This window comes from Scyliorhinus canicula, chromosome 17, assembly GCF_902713615.1.
Source record: "Scyliorhinus canicula chromosome 17, sScyCan1.1, whole genome shotgun sequence".
NCBI classification, from domain to species: Eukaryota; Metazoa; Chordata; class Chondrichthyes; order Carcharhiniformes; family Scyliorhinidae; genus Scyliorhinus; species Scyliorhinus canicula.
This window is the reverse complement of record NC_052162.1, coordinates 60625322-60644696: the sequence shown is the minus strand read 5'-3', so window position 1 is coordinate 60644696 and position 19375 is coordinate 60625322. Positions and strand designations below refer to the sequence as shown.

Here is a 19375-nt window from a genome sequence, read left to right as displayed (position 1 = left end):
GCGGAATATTCATCTTCACTGTCTATACCCTTCCCGCTAAGGTCAGAGGGAAGGTGTCACACCTTTTCAAGTTAGCCTTCACCCCATCCACCAGGGTAGCAAAGTTAAGTTGATGGAGCGAGGCCCAATCATGCGCATCAGTTTCCAGATAATGATAGCTGGTCCTGGCCGGACAAAATGGCAATCTCTCCAGATCAGCTCCTCTCCCAGGGGGTTCACCGGACAATATTCACTTTTACCCAGATTCAGCTTGTATCCCAAGAAGGAGCCAAAACTCTTGAGCAGCTTCAGTGTCTCTTCCACATTGTAAAATGGGTCCATGATATATAGTAGCAAATCATCCGCATATAACGATACTCTATGCTCTACCCCCTTCCCCCATGCTCTATCCCTCTCCATCTAGTTGATGACCTCAATACAGTGACCAGCGGCTCAATTGCTAAGCAAACAAAGGCGGGGACAATGGACACCCCTGCCTCGTACCCATATTCCAAGTTATCAGCTGGACAGGGGGCATCTTACCCCATCCCACAACCCAGGATCAGCCATATCCACCCTGTGAGGCAATCCAGCAGAGCCTCAACCTGCGGCAGCTGCAGACACACCCACAATGGCCACCATACCGTCATTGAGCTAGCACAAAGACAAAGAAACCGTCACCATCAGCAGTCTTCCTCCTTCCCAACCTCCCAGCCCAACTCCACCGCGAATACCAAACAAACAACCCACAGAAGAACAAAAAAACCTTCACTATCCGCAAATCCAAACAAAACAGAAACAAAAAACTTCAGCGCATTACCTTGACAAAAAAAAAACCCACCCCAACGATAACAAGTTCTAGATATCCCCCCTTCTCCACTCCCGTTAACTAGTTTTACAGCTAGTAGGGTAACACCCACGTACGGTAACATCATAGACAACTATACGATATACCGGCATTCAACCCACAGCCCATTCCAAACTTTAATATAGAGCATATATTGGAAAGCTGGTGGGGGAGGGGGGCTTTCCATCCCCTCCCAAATTGAACCGGGCTTACAACATCAGGTTAAAGTCCAACATGTTTGTTTCAAACACTAGCTTTCGGAGCGCTGCTCCTTCCTCCTTCCTTCTTAGCACTTGAGCACTTTAATTCATCCCAGTCCATTTTTCTTGACGTACTTCTATGCATCTTCTGATGCATCAAAATAGTAATCTCTCTCCTTGAAAGTCACCTGAAGATGAGCCAGCTACACCACACCAAATCTTACATTACTCTTGTACAGCATGGCCTTGGAGGCTGCATGCATTCTCGCCAGCTCTTTTAAAAATCCTGATGGCATGGCCCTCCCATCTACAGTCTTGGTGGTCTTTCGCCCACCTCAGGACCCGTTCTTTGTCTTGATACCTGTGGAACCAGACGATGATCACACATGGTGGCTCCCCAGATCTGGACTTCAGCCTCAGCAACCGATGGGCCCGGTTCAATTTGGGAGGGGATGGAAAGCCCCCCTCCCCCACCAGCTTTCCAAGCATTTTGGACATACTATCCATAGAGTTTGAGCCTTCTGGAAGTCAGAAGACCCTCTGACAGCCCAACGATTCTTAAATTCTGTCAACTGGAGCAGTTCTTCAGATTGTCCATCTTGTCCTTCAACACTTACGCTCTTAAGCCATTAATCCAAACTATGGTCTGAGGATGCCAGCTCCACCTTCTGTATCACCACTCCTTTCTCCTCTAGCTGCCGGTCCATCTTCTCCAGAGGCACCTGAATAGGGACCAAAGCTCATCCGTTGCCTTCTCCAGATCCTCCACAACCGCCTGCTGCTGCTTCTTAAATTCGTCCATCAAGAAGCTTGCCAACATCTTAATTGATCACGGAGTGGCCAACGACACAGTGAAGCCTTCGCCATATTTCCCCCCACCGAGGCTGGAGGGACTCCTGAGTCTGACGACGATCCTTTGCCCGACTTCTGCCTTGTATTGTATTTCCTATCTCACCAAACTTAATGAATTTCCCCCCAAAAATAGGGCATAAACCAGGCAAAAAGGGTCAAAAATCAAAGTACCCTGGTGGAAGCCCCCGCATGTATGACTGCTCACCACATAGCCACCACAGGAAGTGAATTCAAAACTGTAAATTCAAGGCTGTAAATTGTTTTGGTATGTTTTATGTCAGATTCATACAATTTAGTATGTTTGTTGGTAAATACCAAAACATAATATGCCTATATTTCTAATATCTTTCATGCAGGCACCTTAGTCATTTAAACAAAGAACTTGCTTGAAGCAGTTTATAACACCACTCAACCACACACCTAAATGCAGTTTACTTAAAATTTTATCTACCAAATTCAGTGCAATTCAGGAATTGCAATGAAACACAATTAAAGTAAGTTACGTAAAGGTAAAATTTCAATTGTAAAATTTACTGAGCTGATATTTACCATTTTTTATTTGCTACTAGACCAGCTTATGCAAGCAGAGGAAAAAGCTGGTGGCTCTGTGTCCTGGTCAACCTACGGAATTTACATCAAGGCTGCAGGAGGTAGTCTCATCTTCCTTGTGAACATTCTTTTGTTCATACTGACAGCAGGCAGCATAGCATTCAGTAACTGGTGGCTGAGCTACTGGATTAAGCAGGGCAGTGGGGTGAGTTGTTTAAAGTGCTGTAATGTGGTGCATATAGTAACAAATACAGATATCTCAGCGAGGTACAGCTAACATGATGGAAACACGCAGACCTAATTAACCTGTTCACACCTCGCTTTAGTTTTAAAAATTCTCAAATTGCTGTACTATGTAAATTGAACAATAAGGTATTGTCATGCGTTCAGGATTATTAATTTTTTGAATAATGTTTTATGATTAAAATAGACTGATAAAATGCGCATATGCTATGAAGCAACAGGTGCATTGGCCCTTATGTCATGTAATGCTTTCAAACCGTACTGCATAAACAAAGAATAAAATTCCGTATTGCATTTATATCGTACACAACAATTAATAGCTTGATGAACTGAGCAGATGATTGTACTCTGATTCCTTAATGAGCATTGTACATGACATTATTTTTCAGAATACATCTGTTACTGAAGGTAATGTGACCCGCATCAGCAATAGCATGAGAGACCATCCAAATCAGAACTTTTACATTCGGGTCTATGCTCTATCCATGGTGGCTGTACTCCTCTTCAAGGCACTCCGTGGTTACACATTTGTTAAGGTGCTGAAATGTGCTGCATCTCTTTCTTCCATTTATAATTGATATACCTATATCTATTTGTGCAACACAAAATAATAAGGGTCATATATGAACATCCCATTATTATTACCTTCCTGTAAATGAAACCCAGCTCTTGGCTTTTAAGTCTTCACCTAAAATTGTGGCTGTGTTCCTTAAAATCGCGACTTTAAGTAAAACATTGATTCTTATGGGAACCTATGTTAACACTGGAGTTGGGTTCCTCATTTGAAAAAAACAATTGAAAGACATTATATATTCTGTAAATTGAAATACTTTTCATTGCTAAATTCCTACATTGCTTTATTAGATCATTTTTAAAGTAAAATAAATTCAAAGAATAATGTAAATTTATACTTGCAGTACCTTCTACTTGCTGCTGACTCTGCTTCCTGAACCTACCATTCCCTGATCTTCCTGGTTCCTGCAGGTCCTGATCCTGTTTCCGATCAGCCATGATCAACTTGAATGGCAAAGTAGACTCAAGAGACCGAATGGCCTTCAGCTGCTCCAAATTTTCTATCCTTTTCCGACCCTCTGATTTCTTGCATTTTCCCCTCCATGACTTACAACCTCGCCCCGACTCTCTGTTATCATCCTCCAACATGCATCCTTCCCAACCCCCCTATCCCCCCTTCTCCCCATGCCCGACATCCAACTTGGGGCTTCCCCCCGTGCCCAACCTCCAACCTGCAGCTTCCCCCCCCATGCTTGACCTCCAACTTGCGGCTTCCCTCTGTGCCCAACCTCCAACTTGTGGATTCCCCCATGTGCCCAACCTCCGAGTTGCAGCCTCACCCGGTACCGATCTCCACCATGAGATCTCTCCCCATGCCCAACATCCAACTTGTATCTTCTCTCCGTGTGTGACCTCCGACTTGCGGCCTCTCTGTTTGCCACACAGCCTCTCCCTGATTCTGACCTCCAACCTGCGGCCTATCCCCGTACCTAACTTCTGACTTGCAAGCTCTGTCCATTCTTGACCTACAACCTGCAGCCTCTCCCTATTGCTAACCTCCAACTTGCAATCTCTTCCCATTCCTGACCTCTGGTCTATGGCTAGTGGACCGGAGAATCCCACCCATTATCTCTTAACTGCTATCTTTTCATCTCCAATCATGTGAACCATCTCAGGTCAAAATCTACTTTCAAAAATAATTACAAAATCCAGTAATACTTAATGAATAAACTGCTTTGAGAGAGAGAGATCCTTTATGAACCAGTTTACTGATTCTTGCCTGTGTCAAACTACAGTTTAACTTGCCAGTATTTGGCAAAAAGCTCATGTTCTGGTCAGTCAAATCTTTGACTCACTGTTTTCAGAAGCTGCTGGTCTGTTCACAGACAGATGTAAAAACCCTGTTACTACCAAGGCTGATGGTCTGCTCACAGACCGATCGAAAGTAATAAAGGAAGGCATGGTAGCACAGCGGTTAGCACAGTTGCTTCACAGTTCCAGGGTCCCAGGTTTGATTCCTGGCTTTGGTCACTGTCTGCGCAGAGTCTGCACATTCTCCCCACGTCTGCGTGGGTTTCCTCCGGGTGCTACGCTTTCCTCCCACAGTCCAAAGATGTGCAAGTTAGGTGGATTGGCCATGCTAAATTGCCCTCAGTATCCAGAAAGGTTAGGTGGGGTTACGGAGATAGGTTGGAGGTGTGGGGTGCTCGATGGGCCAAATGGCCTCCTTATGCAGTGTAAATTCTAGGTCTACGTCTATGTCTAAACTCAACTCCTAACTGCATCAGACCCTGGCTCCTCCCATTAACTACATCATCTCCAACCGACTAACTGGGTTATGACCACCTTACTAAGGTTAAACACAATGAGCATTTTAAAGGGAAAGAAAGAGTCTCATTTTGGGTACGTTTAACGGAGTGTTTCTCGGCGCTGACTCCACTTTCAAAGGGGACTCTGTTTTGTTTTGGCATCAGCAACGAATGCCCTACTAAAGCCACATTTACCTTTATTTCCTGCACTAGTGGAGAAAGAGATTGGGGTGCCATTTTTAAATACCACCCCTATCTCTCGACCCTTCGCTGCGCCCTCCAGACCCAATGCCCTAACTTACCTGTTAAGAGCTCGAGCTCCCCCTCACGCCACCTCATAAGGGCAGAGCACCACGGGCCCGAATCCCGGCATGGGCAACGTGGCACCTGGGCACTTTGGCATTGCCATCCTGGCACTCTGGTAGCACCCCAGCCAGCCTGGCATTGTCATCATCACCCTGGCAATGCCAGGATGACAGTGGCGGAGTGCCTGGGTGGCACTGCCAGGGTGGCCAGGTGGCCGTGCCAGGCTGGCAATACCAAGGCAGCTGGGTGGCATCAGGAGTGCCAGGGTTTCACCCTCTCCGGAGCCTGACCACCCGGGCCTCCGATGGCCTGGGAGTCGGCGCCCCCCCCCCCCCCCTCCCCAATCCCATCACACCTGGTCCACGTCTGTGTGGACCAGTGCACAATGGTGCCATGGTGAGGTCTCGCAGGCCTGAGCATTCGTTTCCGGGCCTCAGGACCATTGGCCGCTTACATATTTAAGTGACCCGAACTGCTCACTTAAGTATGTAAATCTGGGTCATGCCTAGTCAATGTGGGATCCAGATCGCGACGTCTAGATCTCATTCAATTTCACGAGCTGTTTCAAGCATCGCAAATCTCTATGTCACCAAATTGGGCACGACGAGGCCATTTGATTGCGCCCAAAGGCTCTGATTACCTACTCCCCAGCGAACTTTCTTTCTATAAGCAAAATTCCATTATCCCTATTCAGGTAAACAATATACATGGCTGGAATGAATTATGATCAGACTTTTACGATGTTTTAATTGCACCTCTAACACCAAAACCAGGATTTTGAAACATGACTGCAGCAGTTTTTAACCATTACTGCATCAGCTACATATAATACAATATGGGCGCGATTCTCCACCCCCCCCCACGCCGGGTGGAAGAATAGCGGGAGGGCCTCCCGACAATTTTCACGCCCTCCCGCTATTCCCCCACGCCACGAATTGCCGCTCGCCGTTTTCAACGGCGAGCGGTGATTCTCCTGGGCCAAGCGGCCGGGCCTTCACGCCCGTTTCAACATGGCAGCAAACACACCTGCTCGCTGCCGTCGTGAAACGGGTGCCAGATGCCCGTTTGGGGCATCTGGGGGCCCGATTGGCACGGCAGTACCACGGCCATGCCAAGTGGGGCATAGGCCCGCGATCGGTGGGCACCGATCGCGGGCCGTACGTGCGTAACGGACGCACTCTTTTCCCTCCGCCGCCCCGCAAGATCAAGCCGCTACGTCTTGCGGGGCAGTTGAGGGAAAAGACGGCAACTGCACATGTGCGGGTTGGCGTTGTCGAACCTGCGCATGCGTGGGCGACGTCATCGGCCGTGTCAGCAGGCGTGACGTGCAGCCGTGACGCTCGGGGCCCCGCTCCTAGCCCCGCCCGGGGGGGGGAGAATCGGCCCTGGAAGTGGGCGTGAAGGCTGCCATGGGTCACGGCCTGTCCCACGGCAGCCTTTACGATTCTCTGCATTTGCGGAGAATCTTGCCCTATGTATCTGAAATTCTTACACTCATCACTGGGGTGTGGTGTTACGGAGATGGCCTCTAATTTGACGAACACTTACTGTCGACAATTTCCTTTAGCAGTTTCCTCTCCCATGTTACAAATAGAGCTTCACATTTAATGAGTTTGCACAAATTGGATTTCCAGAATTTGATGTGCACTGGGAAGCATCTGAAGAATCTGAACAGTCTATAATAGAAAAGGGGAAGATATAGATGGGGCTGTTCAACAAATGGGGAGCTATGTTAATGCAAAAGATTTTCTATATCAGATTGGCTCAAATGACCCTTGCAGCTGACAGTGGCTTACGTGCCACTTCTTCCTCCTGGTTTCTCTTGCTGTTGGCCTATTTTGAATCAAGAGCAATTCTATGGATGGCTCTATGGATGGCACCGGAGACTTGAGCGCTGTTCATTCTGCACCTGATCTTTCCAACGTTCCATAACTGGCAATCCTGCTTCCCAAAACCAAGACAATTACAGATGATGCCTTTTCCCTTCAATTGCCACAGAGCTGGCTCATCTTGTTTGTTTTCATAAGATGATCCCAGGAAGTTCATTGGTGCCAATGCCAGGATATATAAACATACAGATATTTCACTCAGCCACACGTCTGGTGACATTACACTGAATAAGACAATCCAGGCTCGCTGGGGCCTAAAAATTGGTATACCAATGAATAAAGTGCATAATTTGTTTTCCATCATATGTAAATAGCATTTTGTGAGTTTGATTTAATTCCCTCTAGAAAAATTGATAGAAATAGAGACTGGACTATTGGTTATTTAAATGTTTAATAATTAAATATCATCTATTCTAAACAGTGCACACTCCGGGCCTCCTCCAAGCTGCATGATGCTCTATTTAAGAAAATTCTAAGGAGCCCAATGCAGTTCTTTGACACAACTCCGCTGGGACGCATTCTCAATAGATTTGCTAAGGATATGGATGAAGGTAAGACCTGGTTGATCAGACCTGGTTGTAAAACGTTTTTAAAATGTACCTATTGTATTGATTTTTCAGTGTGTAGCGTGGTGCAGTTGTAAGATGTGAATTTATGTCTGTTTCCCATCTGGAGAATATTGTGCCTAGAGTAATTGTTAATAAGGAAAAACAGCAAGTGGATGTTGGGCACTATTTGCATGGAGGTAAGGGGAAGTTAGTCACTTCATTGTGACAGCTGGTAGCTCAGAGAGTGCAGTTTTACTGTCACTTTCATATCAATGTGAAGTGCTTTTGGTTTCATCAAACTCTCAGCAAAGTGTATGAAAGCATCCCAGCAGAGTAACATCTTGCAAAACGTTGAGTTTCCAGTTGCTGGAACATTACTTCATACCTAGTACACAGGTGTATGTCAGGATAGGAAATTATTACATTTCAAAGTTTGAGCAATTTTGCCTATGTCCAACCTTCATTGGCAAAAATGTCACATGCAATTTAATCACTGCAGACTTGTTTTGCACTGTGAGATGCTTTTTGCAGTAATCCGTCATGATTGATCTGGGCCAAGCAATTTTTCGGTGCCTGTTGACAGGATGTAAGTTTTTGTTGGACCTTCTGGAAACATTTGTTCATTGATAACAAAGTTTGGTGGCACTTAGGATTGAGGTCCTAATGCAATAGAAAAAAGATTTTTTGACTGCACAATGCAGCTGATAGATATTATAATCTGTTGCTACTAACTCTAGCATCAGGATCTTTCAGCACAGGGCTAAATCACTGGCTTTGAAAGCAGACCAAGGCGGGCCAGCAGCACGGTTCAATTCCCATACCAGCCTCCTCGAACAGGTGCTGGAATGTGGCGACTACGGGCTTTTCACAGTAACTTCATTTGAAGCCTACTTGTGACAATAAGCGATTTTCCTTTCATTTCATTTAAGAGTGTCTTGAAAGGGAAAGGTGATAAATAACTAACAAAATCATAACTTCTCTTCAGTTGGATTTTTAAAAAGAAAATTTGGAACCATCTTTGTATAAATGACATTAACCAGGTTAAAATATTGAGAATAAAATCAGGCAACAATAGGAACAATTATCCACTCCGCAAACATAAAATTATAATTTTTTAAAAATATTTTTATTGAGAACATTTTTCAATTATAACAGACAGAATAGTCAAAGAAATTTACACAATTTTATAAAAATATCCCCTCTATCCAGCTCCACCTGACCTGGATATACCCAGAACCCTCCCCGCCGACACTCCTTCCTAACCACCTCCCCCTAATTGCTGACAACAACCTGGGCCGCGATTCTCCCCTACCCGGCGGGGCAGCGTGTTCCGTTGTGTTGGAGTGGCGTGAACCACTCCGGCGTCGGGCCGCCCCAAATGTGCGGAATTCTCCGCACCTTTAGGGGCTAAGCCCTCACATTGAGGGGCTAGGCCCGCGCCAGAGCAGTTTCCACTCCGCCAGCTGGCGAGAGCGGCCTTTGGCTCCACGCCAGCTGGGGCTGAAAGGACTTCGCCAGCTGGCGTAAGTCCGTGCATGCGCCAGAGTGTCAGTGGCTGCTGACGTCATACCGGCGCAGGGGAGGGGGTCTCTTCTGCCTCTGCCATGGTGAAGGCCATGGCGGAGACGGAAGAAAAAGAGTGCCCCCACGCCACAGGCCCGCCCGCCGATCGGTGGGCCCAGATCGCGGGCCAGGCCACTGTGGGGGCATCCCCCGGGGTCAGATCGCTCCGCGCCCCCCCTAAGAACCCCGGAGCCCGCCCGTGCCGCCAATCCCGCCGGTCAGGTAGGTGGTTTAATCCACGCCGGCGGGAAAGGCCTGTCAGCGGCGGGACTTTGGCCCATCACGGGCCGGAGAATCGCCGCAGGGGGCCCGCCAATTTGCGCGGCGCAATTCCCGCCCCCGCCGAATCTCGGGGGGGGGGGGGGCGGATAATTCGGGACACGGCGGTGGCGGTATTGACGCTGGCCCCAGGCGATTATCCGACCCCCCGGGGGTTCGGAGAATCCCGCCCTAGCTCTTTAAAGAAGGTAATGAACGGCAGCCACCTAGAATAAAACCTCTCCTCCAATCCTTTTATGACGTAGTTGATCTTTTCCAAATGCAGGAATTTTGACAAATCCCCCAACCATGCCAAAGCCTTAGGTGGGACCGATGCCCTCCATCTGAGCAAGACTCGTCTCTGGGCTGTTAGAGAGGCGAAGGCCAAGACATCAGCCTTCTTCCCTTTCTGTAGCCTTGGCAAGTATGACATTCTAAAGATCACCATCATTGGGCATGGCTGTCTTGGATTACTCCAAGGGTTCTTTATGATTCCGGCATAATGTAATAAGGAGAACAACAACAGAAGTTTGTCTACTCTACTTTATTGATAAGAATAATATGATATAAGAATATAATATGAGGATATAAAACAAGAATACAAATCAAGAATCTCACACCCTACTGCTAGGCAGGGACCCCTGGGTCAACGGCAGCTTCGAGATTCGGCATCTGTTGCAAACTCTGGTCCGAGGTGAAGCCCAGCAAATGAGCAGTAGGGCCTGATAGTTATACAGTGGAATAAACAAGTCTGATAATAGTCAGCAAAATACATGAGAACACCTGAATCTAGACATTTGTTGTCTCATGTTCCAGTAAACATTCTAGCCGTGGAAGGCTGACAAGTATTCTCAGTGAGCAGAATCAAGGCTGACATTCCCTACAACGGCTCCACTTTAACTCCCAAAATCATTGGCATTGTTTCGAAGAAGGAACCCAGAACTTAACCAGCTTAGGACTAGACCAAAACATTGAGAATTTAAGAGTAAAGTCCATAATGACTAAAGGCTCTGACAGAAATGAAATGAGGGTTGCACTGGGTTTCCTTTGGAAAATCCACCAGGGCACTTTGCAGCTCACAAAATGCACACCTAAACCTGTGTAACTTTGAGGATTTTCGTCTTCTCACAGCAGCTGATTCGTAGAGCATTTTGGGAGCTGTGATGGAATGCGAGAAGTGTGGGCGAGACGCCTGCCTCAATTCACCAACACACCAGATGGCCCCCTAAACCTCACCACAACCCGTTCCCCTCCGATTCCAAATACCACCTTATGCTCCCCTCATATTCCCCTGTGCCACCTCCCATTCTCCCAAGCCACCTCTATAACCCCCATATATCCACCGTATCCTCTCATCCAGTATTCACTATGTATAGTTCTCAGGAGCCAAGCAATAGCAATGGGAATTATTTTAAGAACATTGGAAAACCATAAAACGTCTAACAACCTTAATAACCTCTGAATTCAAACTCACTGTCATTGATACTAGACCTAAACCACAAGAGGAAAAATATTTTAATTCTTTAAGGACCTATTGCAAGAAACCACATAAAAATATCAAAGACATAGGGCTCAATGTTACTTGAGGGGGTGGGGGGAGGGGGCGCGGTGAAGATGGTTCCCCTCCCAATCCCCCCTCCCGGAAGCATGTCGGCCCGTTCCACAGCCATAAACATGAGATGAATGGCACTGCAAGAAGAGGCAGCACGTTGGCACAGTGGTTAGCACTGCTGCCTCACTGTGCCTGGGATCCAGGTTCAATTCCTGCCTTGGGCCAGTCTGTGTGGAATTTGTACATTCTCTCCGTGTGTGCGTGGGTTTCCTCAGGTGCTCCAGTTTCCTCCCACAGTCCAAAGATGTGCAGGGTAGGTAGGGTGGCCATGGTAAATTGCCCCTTAGTGTCCAAAATGTTAGGTGAGGTTATAGGGTTATGAAGATAGGGTGAGTGGTCGGCCGAGGTAGGGTGCTCTTTAAGAGGGGCGGTGCAGAATCGATGGGCCTATTGGCCTACTAATGCTCTGTAGTGATTCTATGATTTATTCTAGGAGGAAGGTCGATTGTTGCTAGAGCCAGGAAAACCCAGTTGTTGGGCAATGAGTTTTTCGGTAGGTCAGGGAGGGGTGGACAGGTGGGTTTAAGTCTACGGGTGTGTAGTAAGAAATGGGGGCTTCTATCTTCAGTAGTCCAGACCCTAATTGGCAAAGGGCAGCCCCCAAAGATAACAACCCCCTTCCTTCTTGCCCTTTGAAGAATTTATTTATTGTAAAAAAATAAATTGAGCTGCCCATTTCCACCTGACTGCTTATGCCAAACGTTACATAGTATCAGGGTCAACTGGTCTAGTAACAACCCTAATTGACCCTTGATTATCTATTTAAATATGGCTGGTGGGCTATTGATTTTGTCAACAGCCCTTCCCCCTTACCAAAAACACACCCAGCAGGTACACCTAAAATGCAGCCCATAATCTATTATCGGCTATAAAAGTTTCAATAGCTTTTGGTCAATAAGACAACCTGCTGAGCTGATATTATTTGAAACCCAGCTGAGCATTCATAATTGAACAGCTCTCACAATAAATGTTTCCAGCTCACTGACAGAACAGATACTGGAGCAGAATGCCTGTCAATCAATGGAGAGGAAGTAAGTGCATCTTTTTTACTTGAAGAAGCAGGGGGTTTTATTTCAACAGCCAAACCTGTCAGTCCAATTAGTTTTCAGAACAAAAACACGACAACAAAGAACTTTAAAAAAAAATCTTTATACATTATGGAAGCTTCTCCATTGTTAGATTACATTTAGATGTATTGCCGCGTGTACCAAGGAATAGTGAAAAGTATTGTTCACAAGTATTAGTGTTTTTCCAATTACACAATGCTAATCAGTACAAGGGTCAACTTAAACTTTATAGGACAGACACTTATGATAAATCATTGTATTAAAACGCATCTACATTACAAAAAGGACCTATTAGTGACATTTGGTGTCATAACCTTTTACACTTAACGTTCTGACTATTCTCAACTAACCAGCTGGCTTTCCATTGTCCTCATAAACTCTTGGACCTAGTATACTTTCAATGCACTTCCAAAACCCTGCATCACTAAGCTGTGTGCGAGGAAATCCAATTTTCAACCCGACTTATGTGAGGGTAGGTGTATGCACTTTAGACATTCTTGACCCGGAAAAAGGCCACAGAAATATGGGAATGTGGAGGAAATAAATTGTGTGTCCATTTGTTCAGGGAAACACGGCTCTGCATCCAGATGAAAATTTGGCGCCAGAGGCCTAAAGAATTTGAGCTGAAGGGTAGGAGGAGGTTGCAAAGAAGATGAGCAATGCATGAAGGGATTTGTAAGCAAAGATAGTATTTTAAAATTAATGTGTTGGAAACCAATGGCCAGTGAAGTTTGAAATGGAGATCGCAGATGGTGACAAAGTAAGAGTTAGATATTTGAGAAGGGTGGAGCTTAAGAAATCAGCATGTGTAACTTTGGAAAAATGGAGCCTGGAAATGACAAAAACATGGATGAGGGTCAATAAAGAACATAAAGGAATGAAAAATGGCCATTTGGCCCCTCACATGTCTGTTGCTTCCACAGACCCAGTATGTGGATTGTGCCTCAAGACCAGTATTCTTCAAAGTCGGGGTCGCGGGCGGGTGTCGGGAAGGTCGCGGAGCCGTTGTCTGCAGCGCTCCCGATCGCGCAAATCCTTGCGCAGCAGCCAGCTTTTAATAACGGCAGCTGCAAGGGGCCGCAAACATGTTTTTTAAAAAAAAGTCGGCCGCATTGCGCATGCGCGCACGATGATCGGTGCGCATGTGCATTCTGCGAACATGTTTTTAAAATTTGGCCGCTTTGCGCATGCGTGCCGGTCATCGTGCATGCATGTGCAGTGCGGATGCTATTTTTAAAAAATGGTTGCAACTTTTTGGTTTACAAGTTCTGTAGTGGTTTTTATTCATTTATTTTATTCATTTAATTTTTATTTTTTTCATTTATTTATTCATTTTATTTTTTTTACAAGTTTGGGGGGGGTTTGATGAGACCATCAATTCACTAGACACGTGCTTTGAGATATGAACAGTGGTTTTAATCTACTTACTACAGAGCCAGCCTGTTACACGTTGAACTCTCAATGAACTGGTCGGCTGGCTCTGGGCATCGATATTTATACAGCAGTCCGGGGGAGGAACCGTGGGCGGAGCCAAGGGTGGAGCCAAGTACAAACTCCTAAGCACTTCCAGAGCTACTCCCCCTAGTGGTCGGGCAACGCAATTGCGCTTACAATCGTACAGTCTCATATATATATATCACAGTGTGAATTACAGAGTTACATTCACCACAGGGTTTTATTCATTTTTTTCATTTATTTTATTCATTTCATTATTTTACAAGCTCGGGTGGGTTTTATTCATTTTTTTCATTTATTTTACTCTTTATTTTTTTTATTTTTTTTTACAAGTTGGGGGGGGTTTATTTGCTAAACATTTACAAGAAAAATATGCAGAACTTTGGACAGATGGAGACTCCATGCTTTCCGACACGGAAAGGCTTCACCTTCATCCAACAGGTTCCATTGGAGGAGCGTGTACGAGGGCCAAAGGGACCCAAAACCATTTTCTCCATTTTTGTCAGCAGCAAACAAGGTGAGAGAAAATGGTGGGTCGCGCAGGTCGGCCGCTGTGGGTCGCGAAGGTCGGACGGTTGGTAAAAATGGATCCCCGAAAAAAAGTTTGAAGAACACTGCTCAAGACAATACCTGACTGCAATAGCCAATGCTGCTTGCCACTGAATAAGTCATATTCGACTCGAAACGTTAACTCTGTTTCTCTCACTACAAATACTGCCACACCTGCTGAGTACTTCCAGAACTTTTGATTTACATTGCAGCCAACCACTAACACCAAATTTCTGAGAACTGCTACACTAAATGCAGAGACGACTGATTCTGATTTTGTTTTACTTATTAAGAGTATGTTCCATAGACAAATGGTATTCTATCAGATTTAGCTTTAAATATTCCACAGACCTTTAATTGTGACATTTGTGATTACAGTACTCACATGTCAAAACACTATTCATGTTTCAAAGCAGAAGTTTTAAACTCTCAAATGTATCCAAATACCCCTTTATAGTGTATTGTTTTCAGTCAACAAGTCCAGAATTATTCTAGATTAGCATTAAGCTCAATTTTACATCAGCAGATTTTCATTAAGAAACAAACACAATTTATCTTCTTTGACAGAGACCTCACCCTGTAAACAGATGCCCACCTTCTGCAATATTACTCTCAAATCAGCATATCATTTCAGCCTGCAGGCACTTTCCCTATAAATTATTTTCTTCCTAAGAATCTTCTCTCCCTCCCATGTGCGGGAGCCAAATGTAGAAATGTTCCTTGTGACGAACTGCATCAATTAAGACCACCATTCCCCCAGTTCATAGTACTATGCAATTGTTAGAGGTGAAAATATTCACATGAAGGCCTGAGTATAAGTTTTTAAAAAAGCAGTTTATTAAGTCAGAATTCTGGGAGGGAAGGTCTCAGACTCCGTAGCCTTTGACAGCACCTTCTCTCACTTGAGCTCACCCAGGTTAACATACAGATAAAGGGGCGGAATTAATTGTTTTCTCATTTACATACAATCAATCAACTATATTTGCGTCACACTTATTACATGCAGCCAATCATCACATATATGGTTAAAGTGGGTGTTGTCTTACCCGCCCCTAACTTCATACAGAAGTCATTCAAGAACTAACATAATAATGTGTCCTGTCTACAGCTGAAGACCTTGAGCTTATCAAGGAAACATTGCATGTCTTGTTCTGTGAAGCTATTATCAGCGGCTGTTGGGACACTCTCTATACATACTCACGCTTGGGTCTCATGAGACAGTTTACAGGGAACGTGGCTTGTTCAGCCATTTTGTGTCATCAATATCACAAAATAGCTAACAGCCATTTTGTGCCTTTTCTGATATTAACAGCATTGTGTATACACTATCTATTTCTACAAATTGCCTCTTCTAAACAGACATTTAAGCCAATGAGTACCTTTTGTTTCATCAGAACTATTCAAAAGTAATATAGGAGCACAAATGTAGTTACAGGGCCGCCTATAATTTATATCATAGTCCAGTATCACAAAATGCCCTCCAACACAATGAAGCCCACAGTGGTTATCACGATTCAATTCGGGTGACTGTCTGTGTGGGGTTTTCACGTTCTCCCTGTGTCTGCGTGAGTTTCCTCCTGGTGCGCCGGTTTCACACAGAACATACAGTGCAGAAGGAGGCCATCCGACCCATTAAGTCTGCACCGACGCACTTAAGCCCTCACTTCCACCCTATCCCCTTCGCCCAATAACCCCTCCTAATCTTTTTGGGCACTAAGGGCAATTTAGCATGGCCAATCCACCTGACCTGCAAGTCTTTGGACTGTGGGAGGAAACTGGAGCACCCGGAGGAATCCCACTCAGACATAAGGAGAATGTGCAGAGTCCGCACAGACCGTGACCCAGTGGGGAATCTAACCTGAGGCCCTGGTGCTGTGAAGCCACAGTGCTAGCCACTTGTACTACCCTGCTGCCCACAGTCCAAAGCTGAGCGAGTTAGGTGGATTAGCCATGCTAAATTGCCCCTTAGTACAGGTTAGGTCACGAGGGTGGAGTGGATGGAGGAGTGGATGTGGCTAGTGTGCTCTTTCAATAGGGTCAGTGCAGACTCGATGGGTCGAATGGCCTCCTTCGGCACATATAGCTTCTGTGATTAAATACAGGAGTAGAGCCGATGTACATGAGATAAGAAGGTAAACTCTTTCTCGCTCAAGTATCTAAACTGCCACAGGTCTTCTCCCCCCCCCCCCCCACCACCACCACCACCACCAAACATCTGTTTCATGAACACTGGCAGCTACTTGTGACATGAATAAAGATTATTATTATTATCGCTCCTTTGCCACCCCTGATGCTGTAAAGGATTTTGGACTCGACCTATTAAGTCTAGAGTCTAATGCACAATTAAAGCCACCATGCAGGCCATTGGTCTGTCGCAACTGATTACTCATGCAGGTTACCTCTCCTCATGGAGGTGATCATCAATGCAGGTGCCTGAGGCAACGTGAAACATGCTAGAGATGGACTTGTCCAATTTCCCTCTACGGATGACCAGTGCATCTGGAAATACTGACAGACGCATGCATTTCCTGTTGCTCCACAAGTTCCCCGTTTATGGATGAACTTCAAGGCTCAACATCCAGTTCCAGCAGAACTTGGAATGTTCTGCTCCCTCCAAAGGAAACTCTCCACTGCTGTCCCTGTCTCCAGCACTTGCTCCTATACCTGATGTATTTCTCACCATGTGCCACCCAATTTACTTCAAATGCAGAACCCACTGAGGTGTGTATCTGCACTGGTGGATGCTGCACAGGAGCCATGTGATGATATATCCTCACAGGGCTTGCCCTCCTCTAAGGACTTCTCGGGTTGGTCCCTCATCAGCTTCTCTGCCACCCAGAGAGGACCTGTGAGAGATGAGCGACATGAGTAAGTGCTGATAGTGAAAAAGGATACAAACCCAGTCTAGTGCATATCATGATAGTTCAGTTATTGTGGGCATTAATTCAGTATGTAATTGTTAAATGCTAATTGACAGTGCATCAACAAATGCTGTCTACATCTAGGTTCTCTCCATTTTTGACCCCCAATATGTGTGTCACTTGCCGAAGTCCAGGCTTTCTCTTCCTATGTGGTCATGGTGCTATGAGTGCCTGTCCATTTTGGTTCTCTGCTTCTCCCAGGAGCTGTGCCCTCTCTTCTGCAATGAGAGAAGGTAGAGTTCTGAGTGTGAGAAGTGGAACATATTGAGGATGGAATGAGAATATTTAAGGAGGATACCTGTGAGGGATTGGTGCCGGAGGGAAATAGACTGAGTCTGATCATTCGCATAGATTCGAAGAAATGGTTGTTGAGAATGGAATGTACGGAACTGCAAGGTATGTCAGTCATAGGAGTGCTGTGGTGGGAGATGCTATGGATGTCAGCGTGACATGACTGAAACTTGCGAATGATATGACATCTTTCCAGATCTATTGAGGTCATCAAACCTTTTATGATAAAGTTGCCCTTGGCATTACACCTGTTGCTGACAGCCTCCGCTATCTCCAGCCATGTACAAATCAGTTATAAGGAAAATTATGCAGTTCAGTCCCAAACATTGTATCTTCTCTCTTTTCAGTGGATGTGCGACTGACCACTCAGACTGAGATGTTGATCCAGAATATCATTCTTATATTGTTCTGCCTTGGTGTCGTCAGCTCAGTCTTCCCGTGGTTCCTTATTTCTGTGGTACCACTCAATATTATCTTCATGATCGTCAACAGAATCTCAAGGTAATGTCCCCTTGGCTCATTTTCTATCAATAAATCTAATATTAATGCAGAGATGAGACCGATTTCTTCAAGGAGTCAGGAGCGAGCCTGAGTTCCTAGCCTACCAAACAGAATCACTATTTACTAAAATGGAACTATTGATGGGCTGCAATCTCATTATCCATTAATCTTTGCCTTATTGATTTTTTAAGTTGTTTTATTAAAAGATGAACATTAGGAACTGTGACACGATAACATTGATCCAACTCTGTTAACAAGATAATGTTTTAAATTAACGATGTTCTAATTCTGCCAACAAGAGACTGATAACTAAAAATATAGAATTTTAAAAATCAACGTAAGGGACTGTCCCTGTGGCTGACTGAATAAATTAACGGTTTTGTTTGGGTCTCAGCCATACAAGGCCATGATGGTGCCCAATTTGACACATATTATGGGGTAATTTAGGTAGTTTCAACCCAGTCAGTGCTGCAGCTTCACAACTGGCTTTATTGTTGCTGAGTTAGCAGAAGCAAAAATCAGACATCATTTCCGTGCTGCTGAAAAGTGCCTGTGTGAGTAGACTCGATTGTGAAGCATAGTTGCATATTCACAATCTAGACTCGCAGATGGTATCTACAATGAAATAATAGAGGGCCACCAGTAGTTTTGGATATGTACTTCAGTACATTCCTGTTGTGGGGCATGAGCAAACAGAGATTGGAAAGGAAGTGACTAATTGGTGGTAATCTGAATTCTATACCTCTTGGCAGGGTGTTAGTTCGTGAGCTTAAGCGTATGGATAGCATCAGCCAGTCACCGTTTACATCTCATATCACCTCCAGCATCCAGGGTTTGGCCACCATCCATGCTTATGACAAGGAAAGTGAGTTCCTGCTAAAGTAAGTAGCAAATACTTTTTGACCGAAACAAAATAAATAAAATTCAGCAAAACATAATTCACGAATGGAAAAGATAAAATTTAAAATTATATCTTAAGCATGGCAATCTTTTTTTTTTAAATTTAGATTACCCAATTATTTTTTCTATTAAGGGGCAATTTAGCGTGGCCAATCCACCTACTCTGTACATTTTTGGGTTGTGGGGGCGAAACCCACGCAGACACGGGGAGAATATGCAAACTCCACACGGACAGTGACCCCGAGCCGGGATCGAACCTGGGACCTCAGCGCCGTGAGGCGGTTGTGCTAACCACTAGGCCACCGTGCTGCCCTAGCATGGCAATCTTGAGGAGTTGAGGCCAAATATAGGGCGCGATTCTCCGCACCCACGGAAAACCGCGAAGTTTGCCGTGAAAACGGGCGACTTTTGCGACGGCCCGACACAGCCCATTTCCCGAGGCATTCACGTCCGGGAAATGGGCTAGGATCGGGGCCGCGTCAATCACGTGCGCGATGAAGCCGGAACGCGGCGACGCTACGAAC

The 19375-nt window shown here is 45.4% G+C and overlaps 1 protein-coding gene across 3 annotated transcripts in view; it reads left to right on the top strand.

The window, feature by feature from the left end:
* LOC119951991 (multidrug resistance-associated protein 5-like) overlaps window positions 1-19375 on the top strand; it is a 269580-nt gene that overhangs the window by 185884 nt on the left and 64321 nt on the right. For all 3 annotated transcript variants that reach the window (XM_038775439.1, XM_038775440.1, XM_038775441.1), the window contains 5 exons: window positions 2448-2632; window positions 3060-3206; window positions 7608-7737; window positions 17798-17951; window positions 18704-18832. In XM_038775439.1, coding sequence (XP_038631367.1) covers window positions 2448-2632; window positions 3060-3206; window positions 7608-7737; window positions 17798-17951; window positions 18704-18832 — 745 coding nt within the window. The remainder of the gene's footprint in view (window positions 1-2447; window positions 2633-3059; window positions 3207-7607; window positions 7738-17797; window positions 17952-18703; window positions 18833-19375) is intronic.